Source organism: Poecilia formosa, unplaced genomic scaffold (assembly GCF_000485575.1).
Source record: "Poecilia formosa unplaced genomic scaffold, Poecilia_formosa-5.1.2 Scaffold567, whole genome shotgun sequence".
In the NCBI taxonomy this organism is placed as follows: domain Eukaryota; kingdom Metazoa; phylum Chordata; class Actinopteri; order Cyprinodontiformes; family Poeciliidae; genus Poecilia; species Poecilia formosa.
The window spans coordinates 107102-126088 of record NW_006800506.1 but is presented as its reverse complement, the minus strand read 5'-3'; the positions used below and the strand labels follow the sequence as shown (position 1 = coordinate 126088).

The window sequence follows — 18987 nt, the reverse complement described above, 5'->3', positions numbered from 1 at the left end:
GAATAGTTTTAGCAAAGTTAATTTACATTTCTTTACAACAGGATTTTAATCTATAACTATTGACTTTCATAGTTGATGTGGATGATGTCTCGGTGTTTGCTTCGAGGTGGGCCAATCTTACTTTAGCCTAAAGCACTTTTTTGTTGTTGGTGGATGTTTTTGTTTAATATGGAGTATTTTCAAGGGACGTCAATCTGCTGACAGGCTGTCATTTTGTCATTTAAACTTCTGGACACCATCACTCATTGTTAAAGCGTCTAGTGAGTTAATGTGCTGTTGAAGAAGAGATGGGGGCAATGGAATTTACATTCAGCAGAAGAGGTAGGTAAAAATGAAAATCCGCGTTAATGGAACATGGAGCTGATGTATCACTCTTTCTATTTGCTCCAGCTCACTGATTTCATCTTATCTTGCAATTTTTGTGCAACAGCACACTCAGATTTTTCTTGTGCCTGAACACTCCTTATTTCTCTCAAGTTGTATTGTACCTTTTTTTTTTTCCTGTAGTGTTGGTGGATTAGAAATGCTCTTTTGCAAGGTGGAACTATTTAAATAGCACTCATGACTGCACCAAATTGAACTCCTGTGACCTCTGAAACAGATGATTGCTATTTTAATGCAAGTTGACCCAGACAGACAGTCTCTCCATTGAAATGATTTTGTTTTTGTTCCTTGTCTCTACTTGGCACAGACCCCAGGCGTGTCTGTTCAGAAACTCTTACCGAAGCCGTTTATTTAAATCAGATTGACTTTGGTGACATGAGTGCCTAATTTGCAACTTAGGATGTCTTTTTTTTTTTTTTTGCTTGCTTATCCACCTCTACAAGTGCACATTAGCATACACTGAATGCCCTTTTTTATGTGCAGAATAATCTAGATTTTCACCTTGAGTTGTAATTATACGGTTGATGAATATCTAGCGATTGTTACACATCTGCATTAATGTGATACTTAAAAGGAAAATGTAGGGGGGCTTCGTTTTAGTTTTAATGTTGCCCTGTTTATTGTCTTTTACACGTCATTCCAACTTAACATTACTACTGTAGGTTTTAATCTTTACTGAGATGTGGCTTTGCTATAACTTATTGTATTATGTCCACTGAAATGTTTCCTTCTCTCCATCTTTTCACCCGTGCAGCCTCGTACCTCTACCCCGGCTTTCAGGGGCTCATGTCGGACAACGACACTATCCGCCTGGGCCTGGACTTCCAGAGGATGCTGCGGATCAACCACATGCTTTACATCGCTGCTCGGTCAGTTTTGACTCTTGAATAAATCTAATTTAACCCTCTTTTGTTTGAAATTTTATTATTCTGGATCACCTCTATGTTCAGTGTTTTTTAAAGGGGCAAAGGAAAGCTGGCATTTAGGGAGGCTGCTAAATTGTTGTACCCTCAATCAGTCAGTTTTTGCTTTTGATTAAATAGTTTATTTCTTTCCTATTAAAAATACTTTGATTGGTGAGTTATTGTCATCGTACTGTTGTTTGTTTCTTTTTTTTTTTTTATATTCAGAGTTGTGGAATGTGATGTATGAAGCATAGAGGAGCAAACTTTAAAAAAAGAAATGTTCTAATCTAGATCTATCATCTAAATTTAATTACCCACTAATACTGTAATCTTGTAATCCAGGACAATCAAAAAAAAAATATATATATATATATATGCTTCTTGTGGTTCTGATATCATATAAACTAATCTGAATAAGCCACAGAACTACTGCCAATTCCACTACTTCAATATTTGGCAACTTTTTCTGTAGTCTTTTAATAGTACATTTTTAAAATGGTTCATTTATGGGCATATTCACATTTTGCATAGAGCCCTGAATCACAGACTTGTGAGCTCAACAGGGAGTTGGGGGAAACATATTTCAGAATATAGCAGTCATTAAATGAAGAAAACAAACTTTAGTTGTTAACTCTGCAGCTTTAGTGAGGGGAAAACATTAGTATGGTGTCTGAAAAATCGTTACATCCAGAACCACAGCTGTGAACAGCATTAATTAATAATGTTCAGATGTAGCGTATGTGTACAACAGGGATTGAGAAGACTAACACCAAATCTGATTCACAGAAACAGGAAAATTCAATGCAATAAGATTTGTCTTTCTTTCTTTCTTTCTTTGTTTCTTTGTTTCTTTCTTTCTTTGTTTCTTTGTTTCTTTCTCTCTTTCTTTCTTTCTTTCTTTCTGCAAGGCAGCAGGGCTAACAACGAAATGTGACATTTTATGATCAGAGAAGTAAAGTTAACTTCATAAGTTCATGTCTTGGTTGTAATATGTGTATAAATGAGGCTGATAAGGTACTTTTTCAATTAGGAAGAGGATAAAAAATATATAATTAAATATGAACTGCCTTTAAAGGAGCTTAATTTTAACACCTAATCAGGTTTTTAATTTTGAACTAAATTTATTTCTGTTTCTGTGGCACCTCTTGGCCTGCTAGAACCTTCACTAATCCTAATCTTCACCATTAAGATTTCATTAGGTAATTTTCTAAAAGGCACAAGGTTTTTCCTTCTCCCTTTTGCTAAACAAGTTCTGCTTCAGTGTTTGGCTCCGTTCCAAACTGCAGCACCCCGCCTGCCAAAAAATCCATCTACAAAGGTATAGAGAGCTCTGATCTACGTAAATTGGCTTAATATTTTCCACAGCTGCGTGCAACATAGTGTGCCTCACACCACTTAGCGAATCGTGTGGGTTTTGTCAATAGTTGGGGGGGGAACTTTTGTAAGGTTTTGAAGCCAAACTTTTTTTTCACCTTCTAGATTATGTTTGTGTGAAGCTGGGATCAATCTCTTTGAGTGAAATCAAAGCTTGTTTCTTTTTTTGTGGTTGAACTGCTGAGATCAAAATATTATTGAAGTTTGTATTCAGAAAGCTTATAGAATGAATAAAGGCATGAGGAGAGAACTGCGTTTTGTCTTGACTCTCTCTCTCTTGCAGGGACCATGTTTTTGCAATCAATCTTGGCACCTCGTCTGAGCAGATAATCCCACAGCAGGTAGGAAAATATTTTCACCGTCATGATTGAAAATCTGCTTCTGCTGGTTTGCCTTATGTGATACAATGTATATGAAATTATTTTTCAGTTTCTACAGCTGATTCTCTGTCCTTCGTATTACACACATTGGGTTAGTTATTTTCAAATACTTTTTTTAAACTTAGAGATTGACATTCAGGTGTTTGATTTCATGATTTTTTAGAATTATTTACAACAATAATCCTTAACCTACGCTTGGTCATTTTTAGCCATCAAATGTCCAAAATTGGAATTGGCACGACATGTATTTAAGAATACATGCTCCGTTAGTATTTTTGATGTTCCGTTTACTGCAGTATCTACTTTTCTTACAGTGAATAACTCTGGCTGACCATGTATTCATATGAAGCAATTTGCTTGAAGTGCTAGGCTACTGTTTGCATCTTTGCTCCCTGTTTTAATATTACTCATTGATAATTTGTCTTAAAGTGCTGTTCCAGTTTAATGTCAACAAAAAAACATGTTGTTTGCTTAACTTCACCTTTGCTTTAAATGATTCCATTGTGAACGTCATTCTAAACATCAATCAGTTGGGAAAATGTATGATGCACACATGATATCTGATGTATGTCATGTGTAAATCATATGCATATGAAAATAGACCTCATGTTTTAAACACTGGCTTAGAAAATTGTAGCTGGACAACTTGTAGCATCAGCGTTTGACCTTCATAATGCTTCAAGTCACAGTTGTCATTGCACAGTCAAAATTTGCAATATTGCAACTGCAAAGGATTATTTTAATGTAATTTTAGTAAGATGTTGTATTTTAGACACCATGCATTCAAAATCTACATGCCGACAGTATAATTAGCTAGTTGGAGGGAGGAACCTAAATAATGGTTGATGTCCACACTACATCTGATTGTTGTGGCTGAGATGCTGAAGTCCACAGGAAATGGTGGGGTCGTTGTAATGATGGGAAAGAAATAAAAGAGAAAGATTGGGATGTATTGTCATCAATATTGTCATCACAGTATTAATAATAGTATTTCAGTGACATGTTTTCCTGATGTTGTGCATAACAATAGTGTAGTATTGTGTGTTTAAAATAACTAGTGTATTTTTCTAAAGGTGAGGAATGGAGCCCCCTGAGTTATTTATGCAAGGCATTTCTGACTTTTATTTTCCTTTTTGTCTTTCTGAACTGCACTGTTTACACAAAAAAGCAAGTTCTGGTAATGTTTGAACCTGATTATTTTCTACCCTTTGCCTTCTTTCTCATTCATGTATTAAGCAATCTCTCTCCAGACATGCGTCTAGCACAAATGAAATTGTGTTGTTGTTGCTTTTGCAGTGCCTTGTTCTCCCCTATCTGAATCTCATTTGTCAAACATGATTGCACTTAAATAAAGGCTCTCTGAGGTCTGAACTTTTTGTTTGCTTGTATTTAGATTAGACCCAAACATGAATATTTGTTTCGATAAGGGCACTACTTGATGTCAAGGATGATCTAAGCTGCTGATTTGGGTGAAGGCTGTTGCACAATGAAAATGGGAACTTCTAAGCACCGCAGTGCTCTCCCCTTATGTGAGAAGCTTAGTATTAAATGTTTGAACGTTATGCTTTTTTTTTTCTTTTTCTTTTTTTTTTTCATTCACTCAAACTTCTCCAGCCTCCACTATAGCGGCAGCAACTGAGTGGAAAATTATAAAGCCTGTTCCCATATTCTCCTTCTCATTCTCCTTTCTTTCTGTTATCCATCTCCACTAGATCATTAGTGTGTGACTGACTCATACCACCAGAAAATGGTATGTCCTCATCACAGATCCATTCCCTTTATGCAAGCTCATTTTCAACTGCCTCTTCATTTTTCACACCAGGCGTTCATTCACGTTCTCCCCTTCATTGATCTCCCCTGATTTGAGTGGCTGTATGTTTTTATTAGTAAACCAAATCGAGCTTAGAGGAGACCAGAAGTATTACCATAATGCTGACTTCGACTTAATTGCATCAGTTCTTCACAAAACTGAGTCAGAGTTGTGTTGAGAAAACAATTATGAAATTATAAACCAATGTTTTTTGCAAACGTTTCTCATGTTTTGTGCATCAGCAGGGAGTTAAATAGATATTAACTCAAAGAACAGAAGCCTTGTGGTATCATTTTGTTTTAAATCGGTCTGGAACCTGAGCTGATCCCTGCATTCCCTGTTTTCTCTTCTGCATTTTAGTTTTATTCAGACCAATCTCAAGACAAACAGAAGAAACAATGAAACCTAAAGCTGTTGACCATAACTCAGGAATATGATCTAAAAGTGGTATTCTCTTTATATATTTTTAAAAAGCCTTCAGCATTTAATTTGCTGGTTGTGAGATTTTCTTTTTAATAAAAGGATATTTGATCTTTTAACCAAACATGAGGTGAGCTGTTTCCACAGAAAAGACAGATTAATTGAACTGTTTGTTCAATTAATCTGTTTGTTCAATTAATCTTACTTAAACAAGTAATTGTAAATGTGAAGTTGCATAATAACTGGAAGCTAATTATTTATAACACATTTAAATGGATTCCGGGAAATCAGTTTGTTTTAAACTGGATAAAATTAAGGGATATTTAAAGTGATGACTGAGCAGCAGCAGTTTTAACCTTCAGACTGGAAATGGCTTTTCATGGTTGGGGGCTGTTCCAACAAACCCCATCATGTCACTGAGGAAGACATCAAACTCTGTCTGATTGTATATTGTTATGAGGTGTTGGCAGAAATGGAGCTTAATTGACGCAGACATGTAGACAACTGCTTGAATTCTCAGAGGTACACAGGAGGTTCGGGAGAATTTTATCCGTAAATTAGTCGACAGTGAGGAGGAATGCCTTAATCCTCCGGCTGGCAAAGCTTGTTAACAAGTTGCTGGATCTTTTTTGTACCGTCTCAGCATGTATGAGGCTGTGATACAGAAAGTGTGAGTGGTTTTCATGTCTGCAGATGGAGGGCAGGATTGTTTTTAATTTGTTTTTGGCCAGAAGGTTAATTGGGATTAATTGACTCCTCTTCATATAGGCTGTAAAGTGATCTGAGCTTCCTTTTTTTTTTCAGTCTTTTGTTCCTCTTGTATGCGCAGCCTCACGGATTCGCTCTTATCTCCGAGTGATTTTTATCTCTGAGGAGCCACAGTGTTTGGATGCCCACTGATGAGCCGCTCAGGCGCTGCGGGGGTCCCTGATACTTCCCTGTTTGTTTTTCTCCCACAACAGTTTTATTGAAATTAATGAGATTTTTATCACAGCGGTCTCGTAATGGCACTTGAACGACTGGGAGCGACGGAAGCTGAGATGGTGAGAAAGAGTCTCGTCTTTGAGCTGACAGTTGGCTGTCTTGTTGTTTTCCAGAAACTGACTTGGAAGACGAAGGATGTGGCGAAGTGCACTGTGAGAGGGAAGAACAGCGTGAGTGTCATGATCTAGAGAAATATATTTTCATCTCTCTACTTGTGCTGTTGGTCTGATTTCTCCTGCGGCCCTCCTTGGCCCATGTCTGTTTTCAGCACAGTGACGGTTTGCACTAAGAAATCTAAAGATTAGAATAATGTGCTGTTAAGCAGTAAAGTTGTTTGTGTCTTGCAGGAACTTGCTAAAACCTAATTTGATTTTATTGCTTTGCAGTAACACTGAGCTTATCCCCTCCTGACAGGATGAATGTTACAACTACATCAAAGTGCTGGTTCCACGCAATGACGAGACTCTGTTTGCCTGTGGCACCAATGCCTTCAATCCCACCTGCCGTAACTATAAGGTAGGTTACTGCACCGCTGTGTGCCGACTGCTGGCCTCAATTACAGATAAGTGATCTTTTGGGGCCATAATGAGACGCTGTGTTTGTGGTGGTGTCCTTGCATGCTCTCAGTTGCACTGTGTTATTTGTTTTTCTCCTCTTTTTAAATGGAAATGACACACTTTTGCCACATTAGTGTCACCCTGCCTTTATGTGAAAATACCATTATTCAACATATAACTTGTGTGTTCGGGTCACAGACGGATACGACGGGTTCATTTCCGTCCAAATGTAAAGTTACAACAACACAGCTGGATAATAGAGTATAAACTTCCTCTAGACAACTCAATAATATAAGCATTGGTACAAACCTACTATTGACACATAACTTTTAGCAGCGAGGTTGATGTTGATCAATTTCCTTTAGTAAACAGTGAATCAGACAAGCAAGTTTTGACAGTTTTGGATGAAGATTCAGAAGCATTTTTATTATATCTGTTTGAACTTTTTGTGTAGAGAATACTACATATTACATATTCATGTTCAAAGCAATTTTTTTGGCTCTCCTGGCCTTTATTTGATAGTTAAGTGAAAGAAAGATGCTTCACAAAGTAGATAATTAACCCCTCTATGAAAGCATAACCTTGCCTTGATGTAGACGTCAACCGAGCTGCAGCGTTTTAACCAGGAGGAAAATTCACCTGCAGTAGTAGCCAACATTCAACCCAAAGAAGGCAGCACGGAGACTGCTTTTTGGCAAAATACTGCAGATTTAAGCAAATATACACAGACACATCACAGTGTGCACAAACATATAAAGATAGCACACTTAAGAACCAATTTACACAGTTTATCTGCAAAAAAGTTGATTTGGATAATATTTGCTCTTAAAAAGTGTCAGCTTTGGATGTATGTTGGCTGTTCAAGTGCTTTTAAAGAAGCAGGATTTCTTTTGATCATCTCTAGCTTACAGCCTAAAAAAAGTGATTTAATCAAAGTGCCCTGTTGCATTCAAATGAGAAGTTACAAATCACTTGTAAACCACAGCGCTTACTTTTGTGCATCTCTGTGGCCGATGCAACGCAAATCTCCATGTGGTGCCAGCGACCCAATTACTTTTAGATACATAAACAGGAAAAAGCTGGTGGGATCCGTAAGTCTCTATGAAAATATGGTTTGTTTTCTTATTTTAGAGTAAACACTGTTAAAACAAAGCAAAAAAAGATATTATTCAGTTGTATATATTTAAATAAAGACCTTAAAAATGCAAAAGTTGTTTCACAAGCAGGTCTTTTCCACCAATTGCTGCCATGTTTGGAAAACCAGAATTGCAAAAGCAAAACATGGAGCTTAGAGCAAAACTATAAATCCACACTGCAGATGCAATTAACATTAATTCACTAACCCAGCAGTAAGTAGCAAAATGCATTTTCCATATCAGGGACATAAAAGTATAAAGTCAGTTTCCTTTCTTCCGTGCCAACTTGTTTTATAATCTATTAAAGATTCAACGTTGCTTTAAGCTTGAGGCAGTATCACTTAAGAAATTAACTGTAATGATGGTAAGGTTGTTCAGCTGTGCCTAAAAGTTTGTTCCAAGGCTCTTCTGGGACATTGAGGAGGTAATGAAAAATAGAGTAATACATTATTAAAAAAAACAAACATGGTAGACGTATTGAAGGCCTTGTTTCTCAGTAACACTGTATGGCTTTGCAATCTGACATGTTTTTTTTGTTTTTATTTGTTATGGTAGAGATCTCATCACCTTCCTCTGTAATAAAGATTATTACATATTTATCTATCTTGAAATTAGCTGGGAAATAGTTGCTCACCCAGTTTGAGCGTCTTTGTTAAGGACAAGTTTGAAACTGAGGCAGGTAAAGCTGGGGGTCACAAATACATCATGTGATTTTTAATTGGTCCGATGTAACATTTTAATCTAATAAATGAAATGCCATATTTTATTAAATGTCATTATAAAATTATTCTAATTACAATCTTCTCTCTAAGTGTAATTAATTCTGCGCATTTAAAGATTTCACCATTGACTGACTGATTTCACCATAACGTTACCTGCCTGTCTATCATAGTTTTAAAGGTATTCATACAATTTGCAATCCAAAGGCTGCTTAGTGGAAGTCTGTTGACACATTATATTAACATTAGCTTACAGAAAAATATCTTTAATGCTCAAAAGGGAACTAGGAAGGCTTTTATTGTTATAATCAGATTAGACAGCTTGAACATTCTCCCACTTTACTGAGGACATCTTGATAGTTTGGGAGACCTGAGCAACAAAAGCTAATGTTATAATAAATCTCCTGTGAAATGACACCCACAGAAGCTGCTACAAAGTGAGGTCGACCCACGGTCTTTGCAGAATTTGTCATCTTGAAAGAAACTCTGTCAGTCAGCACTTCAGCCTCCAAACAGCTGTGAGCTCACACTGACGGTGTGCATATAAAACAACTGATTTAATGTATTTACAGGAAGGATTCCAACACAAATTCTGCACTTATACAGAGAAACTGTTCTCAAGTGTTAGCATCAACAGACTTTCTTGTTGGCATAGATGAAGCATCAGATGTTTTTAGCTGAACAAAATGATCAAGCGGTTATTTCGATATTAGCAGCAGGTCAGCACTGAGCATACAGCACTCACTGTGGGTGTCATATTTATGTTTTACATGGTCAGCTGACGTTTTGTATTTTATGTTGGTGAAAAATATGTTGGCTCAACGAGACACGGGGAGAAGCAATCTGTTGACAGAACACAGAATACGCTGATGGTTGCTCCTTTAACACCTCTGGCACAATGAAGCTGAGGGTGGGAAAGGAAGAAGCAGAAAAAAGTAGGAGTGGGAAAAGCAAGTTTGTGCCAGTTTCACCTCAGCTTTATTTACCAGTGATGATGCCTGTAATAAACCACAGATGCTGCTGGTTAGATGAAATGAATTTGCTTTAATTTGAGACCATCCCTAGATGAGTTCCCTGTGAAAAACTCCTACGGTTTGATTTTTGTTGAATGAAATCCAGCATGACGTGGCCTTGGAGGTGACATCACCCGTCTGGACCATGATTCATGCCGGAGCATTAGAAGAGGGAGTACAACACATGATACACAGTAAATCTGACTGTGCAAAGGAGACTGAAAAACAAAAAAAAAACCGCAAAAAAAAGAAAAACTCAACAAACTCCCAGTTCAAATTTAATTCTCCCACATCCTCAGTGGATTTTCCCGGTTTAAAGTGTTGGAGGTGGTGAGAATCTTTACTTCCTCCAGCTTTCAGTGGCTTTACCAGGAAGATGAGAAGTTCACTGGAATGAAAATGTTTTGTTGATAAAATTATCTAAAAATATGGAATTTCACAGTGGATAGTAAAGTTATGGTACCCAATATAAGGTTGTTGTTTTTTTTTTTGTTTTTTTTTTCCAGCTTGCACAAGTGAATCAAAGGCACAGGCGAATAGTTTGTGTGAAACTAATCAACTTTATATTGGGTTGAGGAAACATTTGCCATGGAAAGTTTCTCACCAACGTTAACATACATTCGTTGATTTATGCCCACCATGTAGGTGTTTTGTTTCTACTTCAACACCTAATGATTTAAAGTTATTTCTTTCAATCTGCTCCTAGCTTACAGTAAAAAAATATAGCTTGTCAGAAAATCATAATCGATTGAAACATAAGTGAGATTTAAGCGTTTTTGTACGTACTTCATAATACTGAAGAAGAGTTTGTGTGAAACTAATATGAAATAAATAAATAAAAAAGGAAATATATGAACTAATGCAATGGTTAAAATACATGTATATGCAACAGTTGAAACTTTCTAAGCATACACTGTAAACCCTTTTTATTACAACTGTTGTGTGAAGAATATAAATCCTGAGACTACTTTCAAGTCTCAGGATTTATATCCTGAGACTTTGAATGGAAAGCTTTAATCATGCCAGCACTGTCTCAAACAATAACTTACAAACTGAGCTATGTACAGAATCAGGATTTTTGTGCATGATTATGTCCTGTGGATTTGTCTCTTCTTGAATATTAAATCATAACTTGTTTGCTGAACCTCTCTTCACTAAATATATCATCTCTACCTACCATTTATATATAAATCACACTCTATAATGCATATGAATTGCAAAAATAAATATTTTTGGATAAATAGTTATGTTAAGTTCTCATTCTCAAAATATTCTCTATATTCATACATTGGAGATCCATCTGCAGCCCCATGTCTCCAGGTGTAACAAAGCTACCTTTGCTTGTCTTTCATCTTCATCTTTTGAAGATTTGTCTCCAAGCACTCTCTATTAATCTGAGTATAGCTTGCAGCAATATTCCATGAGCTATCAAGCCCACAGGCTGTGGAAGAGTAAATAAAAAGACCTTGTGCCTTAAGGTTGGCTCTGAGACAACCCAGCTGTAAATGCTGAAGTCATGGGATAAAGGGAGACTTGTTCAATAAATGCCACAAATTGAATGAAAGCCTAAAGTGAGATGGATTGGAACATTTTCTTGATAAATAGTCGTACACTCATATCTCAGCAATTCTTAAAGTAAACAGTTTGCCTCATCTACTGAGGTTTGAGGGTGGCGTTGCACATATTGTTGAAAATATGCAGAACGGCACCCGTTAACATAATTGTGATATCTTCCTAATCTCATATAGGTAATGGTTTACAGCTGGTGTGCAGCTACTGCTGTTTCTTTGACAGTTTCTAAGATTCTGTTCTTTGGTTTTCCTTTGCCATAAGTGGTGACTCTGGCAGTGCAAGGCCATTTAAATCTTTACACTGTTCCTGGGAACTGGTTCATCAGAGTTTGATGAAAACATATGGACCAAAACCAATAAATATGAGAGATCCATGAACACTGCCAAGCTAAATTATTTTTAATGGCCTAATTTGAAACAAAAACACTAAAAACACTTAGCTTCATGATGTTGCATTGGCATAGAAAGAAAACACACTCACTGTTTCATGTTCTCCTTCTTTTAACCCTCCAGTGTCCTCCCAGCAAAAATCACACTTACGACCCTTGAGATCCATTTGGACACATAGTGCTAAAAACGTCTCTTTTTCCACTTGATGTTTACTCTGCTTCAGCCCTGACCATATTCTTGATATTTTTTATTAATGTTTGAACAATATATATAAACAATTTACCATTTAACTTATAACAGAGCCACATATAAAAAAACAAATATAATAAAGCACAGACAGGTTTTGATAGGTGAGGTTTGTCCAGACTATTATGTCTTCTGTTTATTTCTATGCAGCAACCACACAGTTGTTAGCCTTGGTCTAAAGAGGTAACCTTTAGGAAATTCCTAAACTTAAAATTAGAATTGCAAAAATTTAAAAATATATATATAAACAAAGAAAAAAAAAATAGAAAATGTGATGAATTGACTCAGTAGAGTTTAAGGGGGTCACTGGGAAGTTAATACTGTATAATTTCTGGTCAATGCACCACACAGACAAGCACTCAGAATCACTTTTTACAGCTGAATCTACAGTTTGTGAGCTCATTTGTAAACTCTGTGTGTGTAAATAAATCCTCCTTTAAACTGGTTGTACTCTGGACCCGGTTTGTACTGCTCCAGTGAAACACTGAGGCAGGAGATCAAAGTTTGAGACGTCTAAGTGTGCTCATAAATCCCAAAGGTTGCTTAGACCAGCATTTAGAAACTAAGCTGGTGATACTGAGACATTAGCATATAGCAATACTGATATAAACGGTGTGCATAGATAAAGTTTTCATAACACTACAAAGGATTAAAATAATTTTTCAGCTCAAGCTGACTGTCACGGAAAACCACTCCAGCTTTTTGCAGTTTCTTTAGTACAAGGTAAGAACTGGCTCCAGAGCCAGACCTGGTTAGCACCGAATCTGCTTCAGTGGAAAAAACTCTCCCTCAGTTTTACACAGGTTGTTTCAACTCTTTCACAGCACATCATGTAAATAACGTCTACCCATTTACTTATGTGTTACAGACTTTCCAAATTAGTCAATATTAATCTTTAAACTTTTTAAAGAAGGTGTTTTTTTTTAAGCTACCACTTTTTCTACATGTTTTTGAGGTCATAGTGTCAACATTTCATAGTTTTGATCCGATTCCCGGAGCAGTCTGAGGGATTATGAAGTAAGCAGAGCTTCTCCACAGGCTGACATTACCTGAATGTTCTCCAAAATCAAACTCTGGCTCAGATGTGCCAGCGGTCCTGCAGAGAAGTTGATGTAAAATGTTTAAAGGGCTGCGTTTCGACCTATATTCACACGTTATCATCTTCCTGCCACAGACTCTCCCTTTATAAAAAGGAGCGGCTGATTTACAGCTTTACCAAAACATCCCCTCGCCTCGCACCTCTCATCTGTTTCCCTCGTCTGAAAAAGGAGGAGAGATGGCTGTTCAGACTGCTGGAGAAGGAGGGAAGAAATATAAATCATAACAAGGAATCTGTTCCTGAAACTGCACAGAAAAAACATGTGCAGGAGAGTGGGGGATTGAATCAGTTTTGTGTGGCTGTGAAAGACATGAGTGGATGCCTGTCTATGAATAGGCAGCTTTGCTGCCCAGGCTGCTGAGACAGCTGGTGTGTAGACAGCAGAAAGGCTGTCGTCAGCATGCATTAATGATGAAACAAAATCTTAAAGCGTTACAACCGTCTGTCTTCCTCTGTGCTGTGTCTAATGACCCTGCGGTGTCTTCACAAATGTGCAGAACTATCACTTCTAATTTCTGAATGTATTTTTATTTAACTAAACTCTGAGTCGTTGTGAAGTCTGTGTAATACAGTTGATCCCTGTTTCAATACAAAGGAAAAATCCCTTCAAAAACAGTAGGTTGGAGTGTAAACTGCAGAACTTTCTGTCTTTATTGAAATATTTCTCCTAACTTTCTAAATATTGCTAGACTTTATTTTGTGGAACACATCAATGGTTATAATTAGCTCTGCAGAGTGCAGTTGTCCCGAAGTGCACACCACACTTTCTGAACAACTTTGAAACCATATTCTTTTACTTTACCATTAAAGCAGTGCTTATATTAATGCACCTATAGAAGTGTTTCTTATAAAATAAACATGTTTCCACCAGACCTTAATGCTGCTCATGCGAGGAGCAGCATTAAGGTGCTGGGTGTTTCAATAGCAACATATTGAAACACCTAATCAGCCTTACAAATTGTAACTGGGGGCAGTGAGAGTTTCTCCCACTCTGAGTTTGATCCCAAGTATCTTGAAATTTGATGTGGGAATGTGGAAAAAATTGGTGAAGTTCAAAGTGTATAAATGTTTTTGCAAGATCCTGCCTTTGTCTTAGCATGAACACTCAAATAGCAGCAGTTTGTTAGATTAGACTTAAAGATTTAGACACCAGCACCTTGACCTTCACCGTCTTCAGTAAAGCTGCTCTGCAGAGGACAAACCAGATATTGCTGCAGTTGTGAGCAATTGCCCTTTAACTGTTGCTACATCCTGAACATTGGAATCAAGCATTTGGAAATCTGTGGTATACATTTTGTTTCATTTCTGCAACTTTGAAACATGGTTTTGTGAAAACCTCAACAAATCCAATCAAAGTTTGCCTTTGATGCTTCAGTGGAGCAGAGTACAATAAAATTGGAAATAGTGCAGTATGTTCTTTTTTTTCATCAAAACAAGTCAAACTTGCAACGCAGTTGGAATTCTTAAAGCTGTACAGAGATGAAGGTGAAGATCTTGTCTTGTATTTCATATATTTTTAAGTCTGGTTCACAATGTTGTTGGTGTTTATCCAGCGCATAGATGTCAAATGTTTTATTTTGAGGTTCTAACAGCAGAACTGGTTTGAGTTAAACTAATGCTAATTACTTATAATGATAAAATACTAAAACAGTGACCTAAAATGTGTCTTTATCAGATCCAAGTTATGATTTGCACCAAATTTAAACATCACTATTCACAATGCCCATCCACTTTTTATTAGCTTTATTTTATTTTATTTTTTCCACAGTCCTGGTTTTGTTTTATAAATATTGAATGCATAACCTTTGTATTCTATAGAACCTCAATTAATTATTTTAATCTGCAGAAAGAATAACAATAGAGCAGTAATTACACAAATGTGTCAATCAGATTTACATGACTACTAACGCAACGTGTTAATGGGCTACTAATGTGCAGTATGTGTATATTTTTGTCACCTTCCTGCCACAAAGGGCGTTCAACCAGCTCTGTGTTCCTTTAGCTTTCACAGCCCACAAACACACACACTGCTGGGTTTCATGCATTGTCGTATTTGAAGTTTACAACCTTGTTAACAGCAGGTTGGAAAATAGCAGCTTAATATCTGCGGCCGGGAGATAAACTGGCCTGTCTGCCTGAGCAGCAGGACCTGCACACACTGCTTTTATGGAAACGACCCACATATAATGCATCAAATAAAACTAATCTTTATGGTGCATGTTTTGCCTTTTACTACTGCAGATTGATTTAGTACTCATCCTTTATATTCAGCTACACGTTTTACCACGTTTCTTTCAGATTTTTGATATACAGGACAAATTGATTCTTTGCCATCAGTGCTGCAGCCACAATGCAGAGCTGTGCTGATGTTCGCTTTTGTCCCCCAGGCCTAAAACTTTGTATGTGGTCTCATTATAACTTTGTCATTTTCAATTTTTACTATGTAAAGCAGCTGGAACTGCCTTGCCCCTGAAATGTGCTATGCAGATAACTTGACTGATTGATTAATTAAGCTTTCTCTCTGTTGAAGATGTCGACCCTGGAGCAGGAGGGCGAGGAGGTAGTGGGACAGGCTCGATGTCCCTTCGAATCCCGCCAGTCTAATGTCGGCCTTTTCGCAGGTCAGTGGTCCAAAGTGGGCATTAATTTCAGTGAATTCAAAATAAAACCTTCATAAAATAAACAACCACTGCTCCCGTTTGGTTTCAGTGCATTTTAATTGCACAGGTCAGGCTAAGAACAAAACACCTACTGTCACACTGAAGGTATTAAGTTTTCCTCCCTATACTTCCTACATTTTGGAAATACAGAAACCTTGGATTTGCTCCCAGAATCTGAACTTCGATGACGATGTGTAAAGTTTATAGAACCTTTCAGCTACTATTCTGAAATTTAGCTTGAGGATATTTTGAGTCTGAACCAAGTTCAGTCGCCCATCCTGTGAGAAACAGGCTGCTCTCACTCTCGGCCATGCAGTACTGAATGCCTCATAGATTTTTAATGTGAAATAAAGAAAGGAGAGTATTTCTATGACTTGCAACATGTATTTCTTTAGGCATATGTCATTTTCAGTGAAGGAAACCCCACAAACACCTAAAAAGTATGGCAGTCTAAGAAAACCTTTGAACTAATGTTATGGCTTCTACTACTAGTAATACTAACATCATTTCTGCCTTAAAGAAGGTATTTTATGTTTTGTTTTGTTTTTAAAGGACATGAAATCAGTGTTAAATATTTAGTTCCAGGTTTAGCTTCTTTGTGTACTGCAGTGTTTGAATAGAGCCAAACCTAAGATGGTTTAAATACCTAATATGTCAGAGAAATAACCCATTTCTCTGCTTTTACAAAATAAAAATCAAATGCTTCATAGCTAAACTATGCTTTAATAATTCTCCAATAAATGTATAATTTTACAATTTATATGTGATTAGTCGCTAGAATGATGCTTAATTCTTTAGACTAAAAATGGGCTGAAATTTTTAAATTGAGTGTTAATGAACACAGTTTAAAGAAAATACAATGGCTGGTTTTCTGAATGGATATTTCAGTCAACCTGTTAAATTTTTTCGTTTTTCACCAATAAATAATCAGTAAGTGATGAAAAGGATGTATCCCTTAGAGTTTTTGGATTGTGCAAAGCAAGACAAATTTCTTTTAAGGTTACAAAATGCAAAATTTTTTATCTGGAAATCTTGTCACTCTTATTAAATTGACTTTATAAAACAATAAGAAACAAAATATGAAGTTTAATTTAAAGTACATGTTGACGAAGACGAGTAGAATACATCGTTGACGGTTTGTGTGGTTAAGAGTGTTATTTTAGTTTCAACGTTTGGCTCTTCAGCAGAGATAATTTATAGTTTCCTCTTTACGATTCTTATTTGTGGTTGGATTTACAGTCTCTTTGCTAAAGTTAGCAGTAAAGAAAGCTGATACACCCTGAACATGCTGGGGTCAAAGTCGGGAAAGAAGCGAGAGCCAAGGCAGCGCTCTAAAGCTGCCAGGTTTCCACTGACATCTGAGCAAAGTTCACACTTACTGCTATTCAGACTGGCATGTTCGCCTACATCTGCTCTACTCAGCCTCCTTTTAAAGAACATCAGCAGCCATCTCTGATCAAAACACACATTTAAAGCCAAGCAGGTTCTCTTTTGTAATTGTGCTCCCCAACAGTGCATCTCAGTCTCTGCTTTTTTTTTTTATTTTCTGTGTCCTTCAGGTGGTGACTTCTACTCTGCAACAATGACTGACTTCTTGGCGAGCGATGCAGTCATTTACAGAAGTCTGGGAGAAAGTAGTCCTGTTCTGCGTACAGTCAAATACGACTCCAAGTGGCTCCGAGGTAATCATCCAGATGTGATTTTTAGGCTGCTGTGAAATGACCCAGTCACATTCCATTTGTTCCATTTGTCAACATTATCAGTCCAAATCTGTAAATAATTTCCAGGACTGACCGAGGTTTTTTTGCTGCTCATTAATCTGTTTTGTGGAACCAGGTTCAAGAAGCTTTGATAAAAATGACTTGCCTTGGATGAGATGTCTGGATGTTATTTTCTTGATTATTCTGATTAATTCTCTACTTCTTCATTTGTACTTGTATAATATTTGAAGCACATTCATAGCTCTTAGAATTTGCCTGTCTGAACATGAATAAAAGTACAGAATGTAAAGTACGCTGCCTATTTTATCTAAAAGGAGAACTGATTGTACATTTCACTTATTAAAATGGAATAAGCCTGAATATTGTCATCTTATCTGCATGCTTTATTCCTACCATTTGGTCCTAGTTTCCAAGACAACTCAGTTGGAGACTATGAATAAATTTACCAACTTATTTTACCATTTTCATTAATAATAGTGATATAAGTAGAGTGGATTCCTGGTATTCACAGGATTTATAGGCCACTGCCACTACAATCTGCAATTACCTGAGACCAACTTTAAAACATTTATGTGTATTTTAATAGTTTATGTATCAAATTTACTGTAATATGCATTAATACACAGTGCAAATCATCTTAGCCCTACCACAAAAGCTAACATCCATGGTCTTTCTTGTTTCTACTCATAGAGCACAACCAAACGGCAAAAAGGAAAATGGATCAAAATGCCAGTGAATAACATGTCAAGTAGTATTGTGCTTGTGTAATTCAACGTCCCTACATGTTTTTTTTCTTTCAGATATTTTAAATAATGCTCTATGAAAAAGTCTGCAAATCGGTGGATTTTCTGCAAACAATTTAAAGTTACTTTTGACAGAGAAACCTACAAATAAATCCATGAGTACTGACCTGCAATAGACTGGGGTCCACAGTACAATCAGCCCTCTAAATAAAACACATTTAATGCATTTAAAAATAAAGTCTAAATAATTTGTTCATTTTTCACAGTAATAGTACTTCAAAACAGTGGCGTTACTTCTGTCTAAAAGCACTGGCTTGGAAGAACTAAACGGTTAAAGAGAAATGAATAACATCTGATAATTAAGACAAGTTGCACCACTTGTTGCTGCTCTGGCACCTCATGCATTGTTGTCTTTATTGTGGTTAATAAGCACCAGTCCAGGTTCAGTGCCCTGTGTTTACAACATTCACTCTCAGGCTGCTCATGCAGCTGAGCTGTATTAGAAGTAAGTCATAACTTCTGTTGGTGGCTGGAAATGTAATGAAAATCTGCCCTAACGTTGTTATTGTACAGATTTATGGCTGTTAGATGCAACAGCTTTGTAGGGATACACAGATGCCTTACACAGTGCATCCACTCCTTTGCTTGTCCTGGATGCAAATGGCTCCACACCACCATCCACATTCATTTATATTTAGGAAAACTGATCTCCACACCTGACTGGATCCAGTAGGTTGACTCAGTGCAGTATCTGTGAGCTTTAACCACACAAATATTGCATCCTCTTTAAAAAACAATGTCCATAAGGAACCATTTCATCTTCTTTTGACTATTGTTTTTGAACTTCCGTTATTTTGCAAAGTCTAAAACAAAAT

The 18987-nt window shown here is 36.8% G+C and overlaps 1 protein-coding gene across 4 annotated transcripts in view; it reads left to right on the top strand.

Annotated features, from left to right (window-relative positions):
- The window catches only part of sema6cb (semaphorin 6Cb), a 117552-nt gene that overhangs the window by 51857 nt on the left and 46708 nt on the right, over nt 1-18987 (top strand). For all 4 annotated transcript variants that reach the window (XM_016665320.1, XM_007540856.2, XM_007540855.2 and 1 more), the window contains 6 exons: nt 1139-1253; nt 2947-3004; nt 6371-6427; nt 6672-6773; nt 15519-15609; nt 17208-17330. In XM_016665320.1, coding sequence (XP_016520806.1) covers nt 1139-1253; nt 2947-3004; nt 6371-6427; nt 6672-6773; nt 15519-15609; nt 17208-17330 — 546 coding nt within the window. The remainder of the gene's footprint in view (nt 1-1138; nt 1254-2946; nt 3005-6370; nt 6428-6671; nt 6774-15518; nt 15610-17207; nt 17331-18987) is intronic.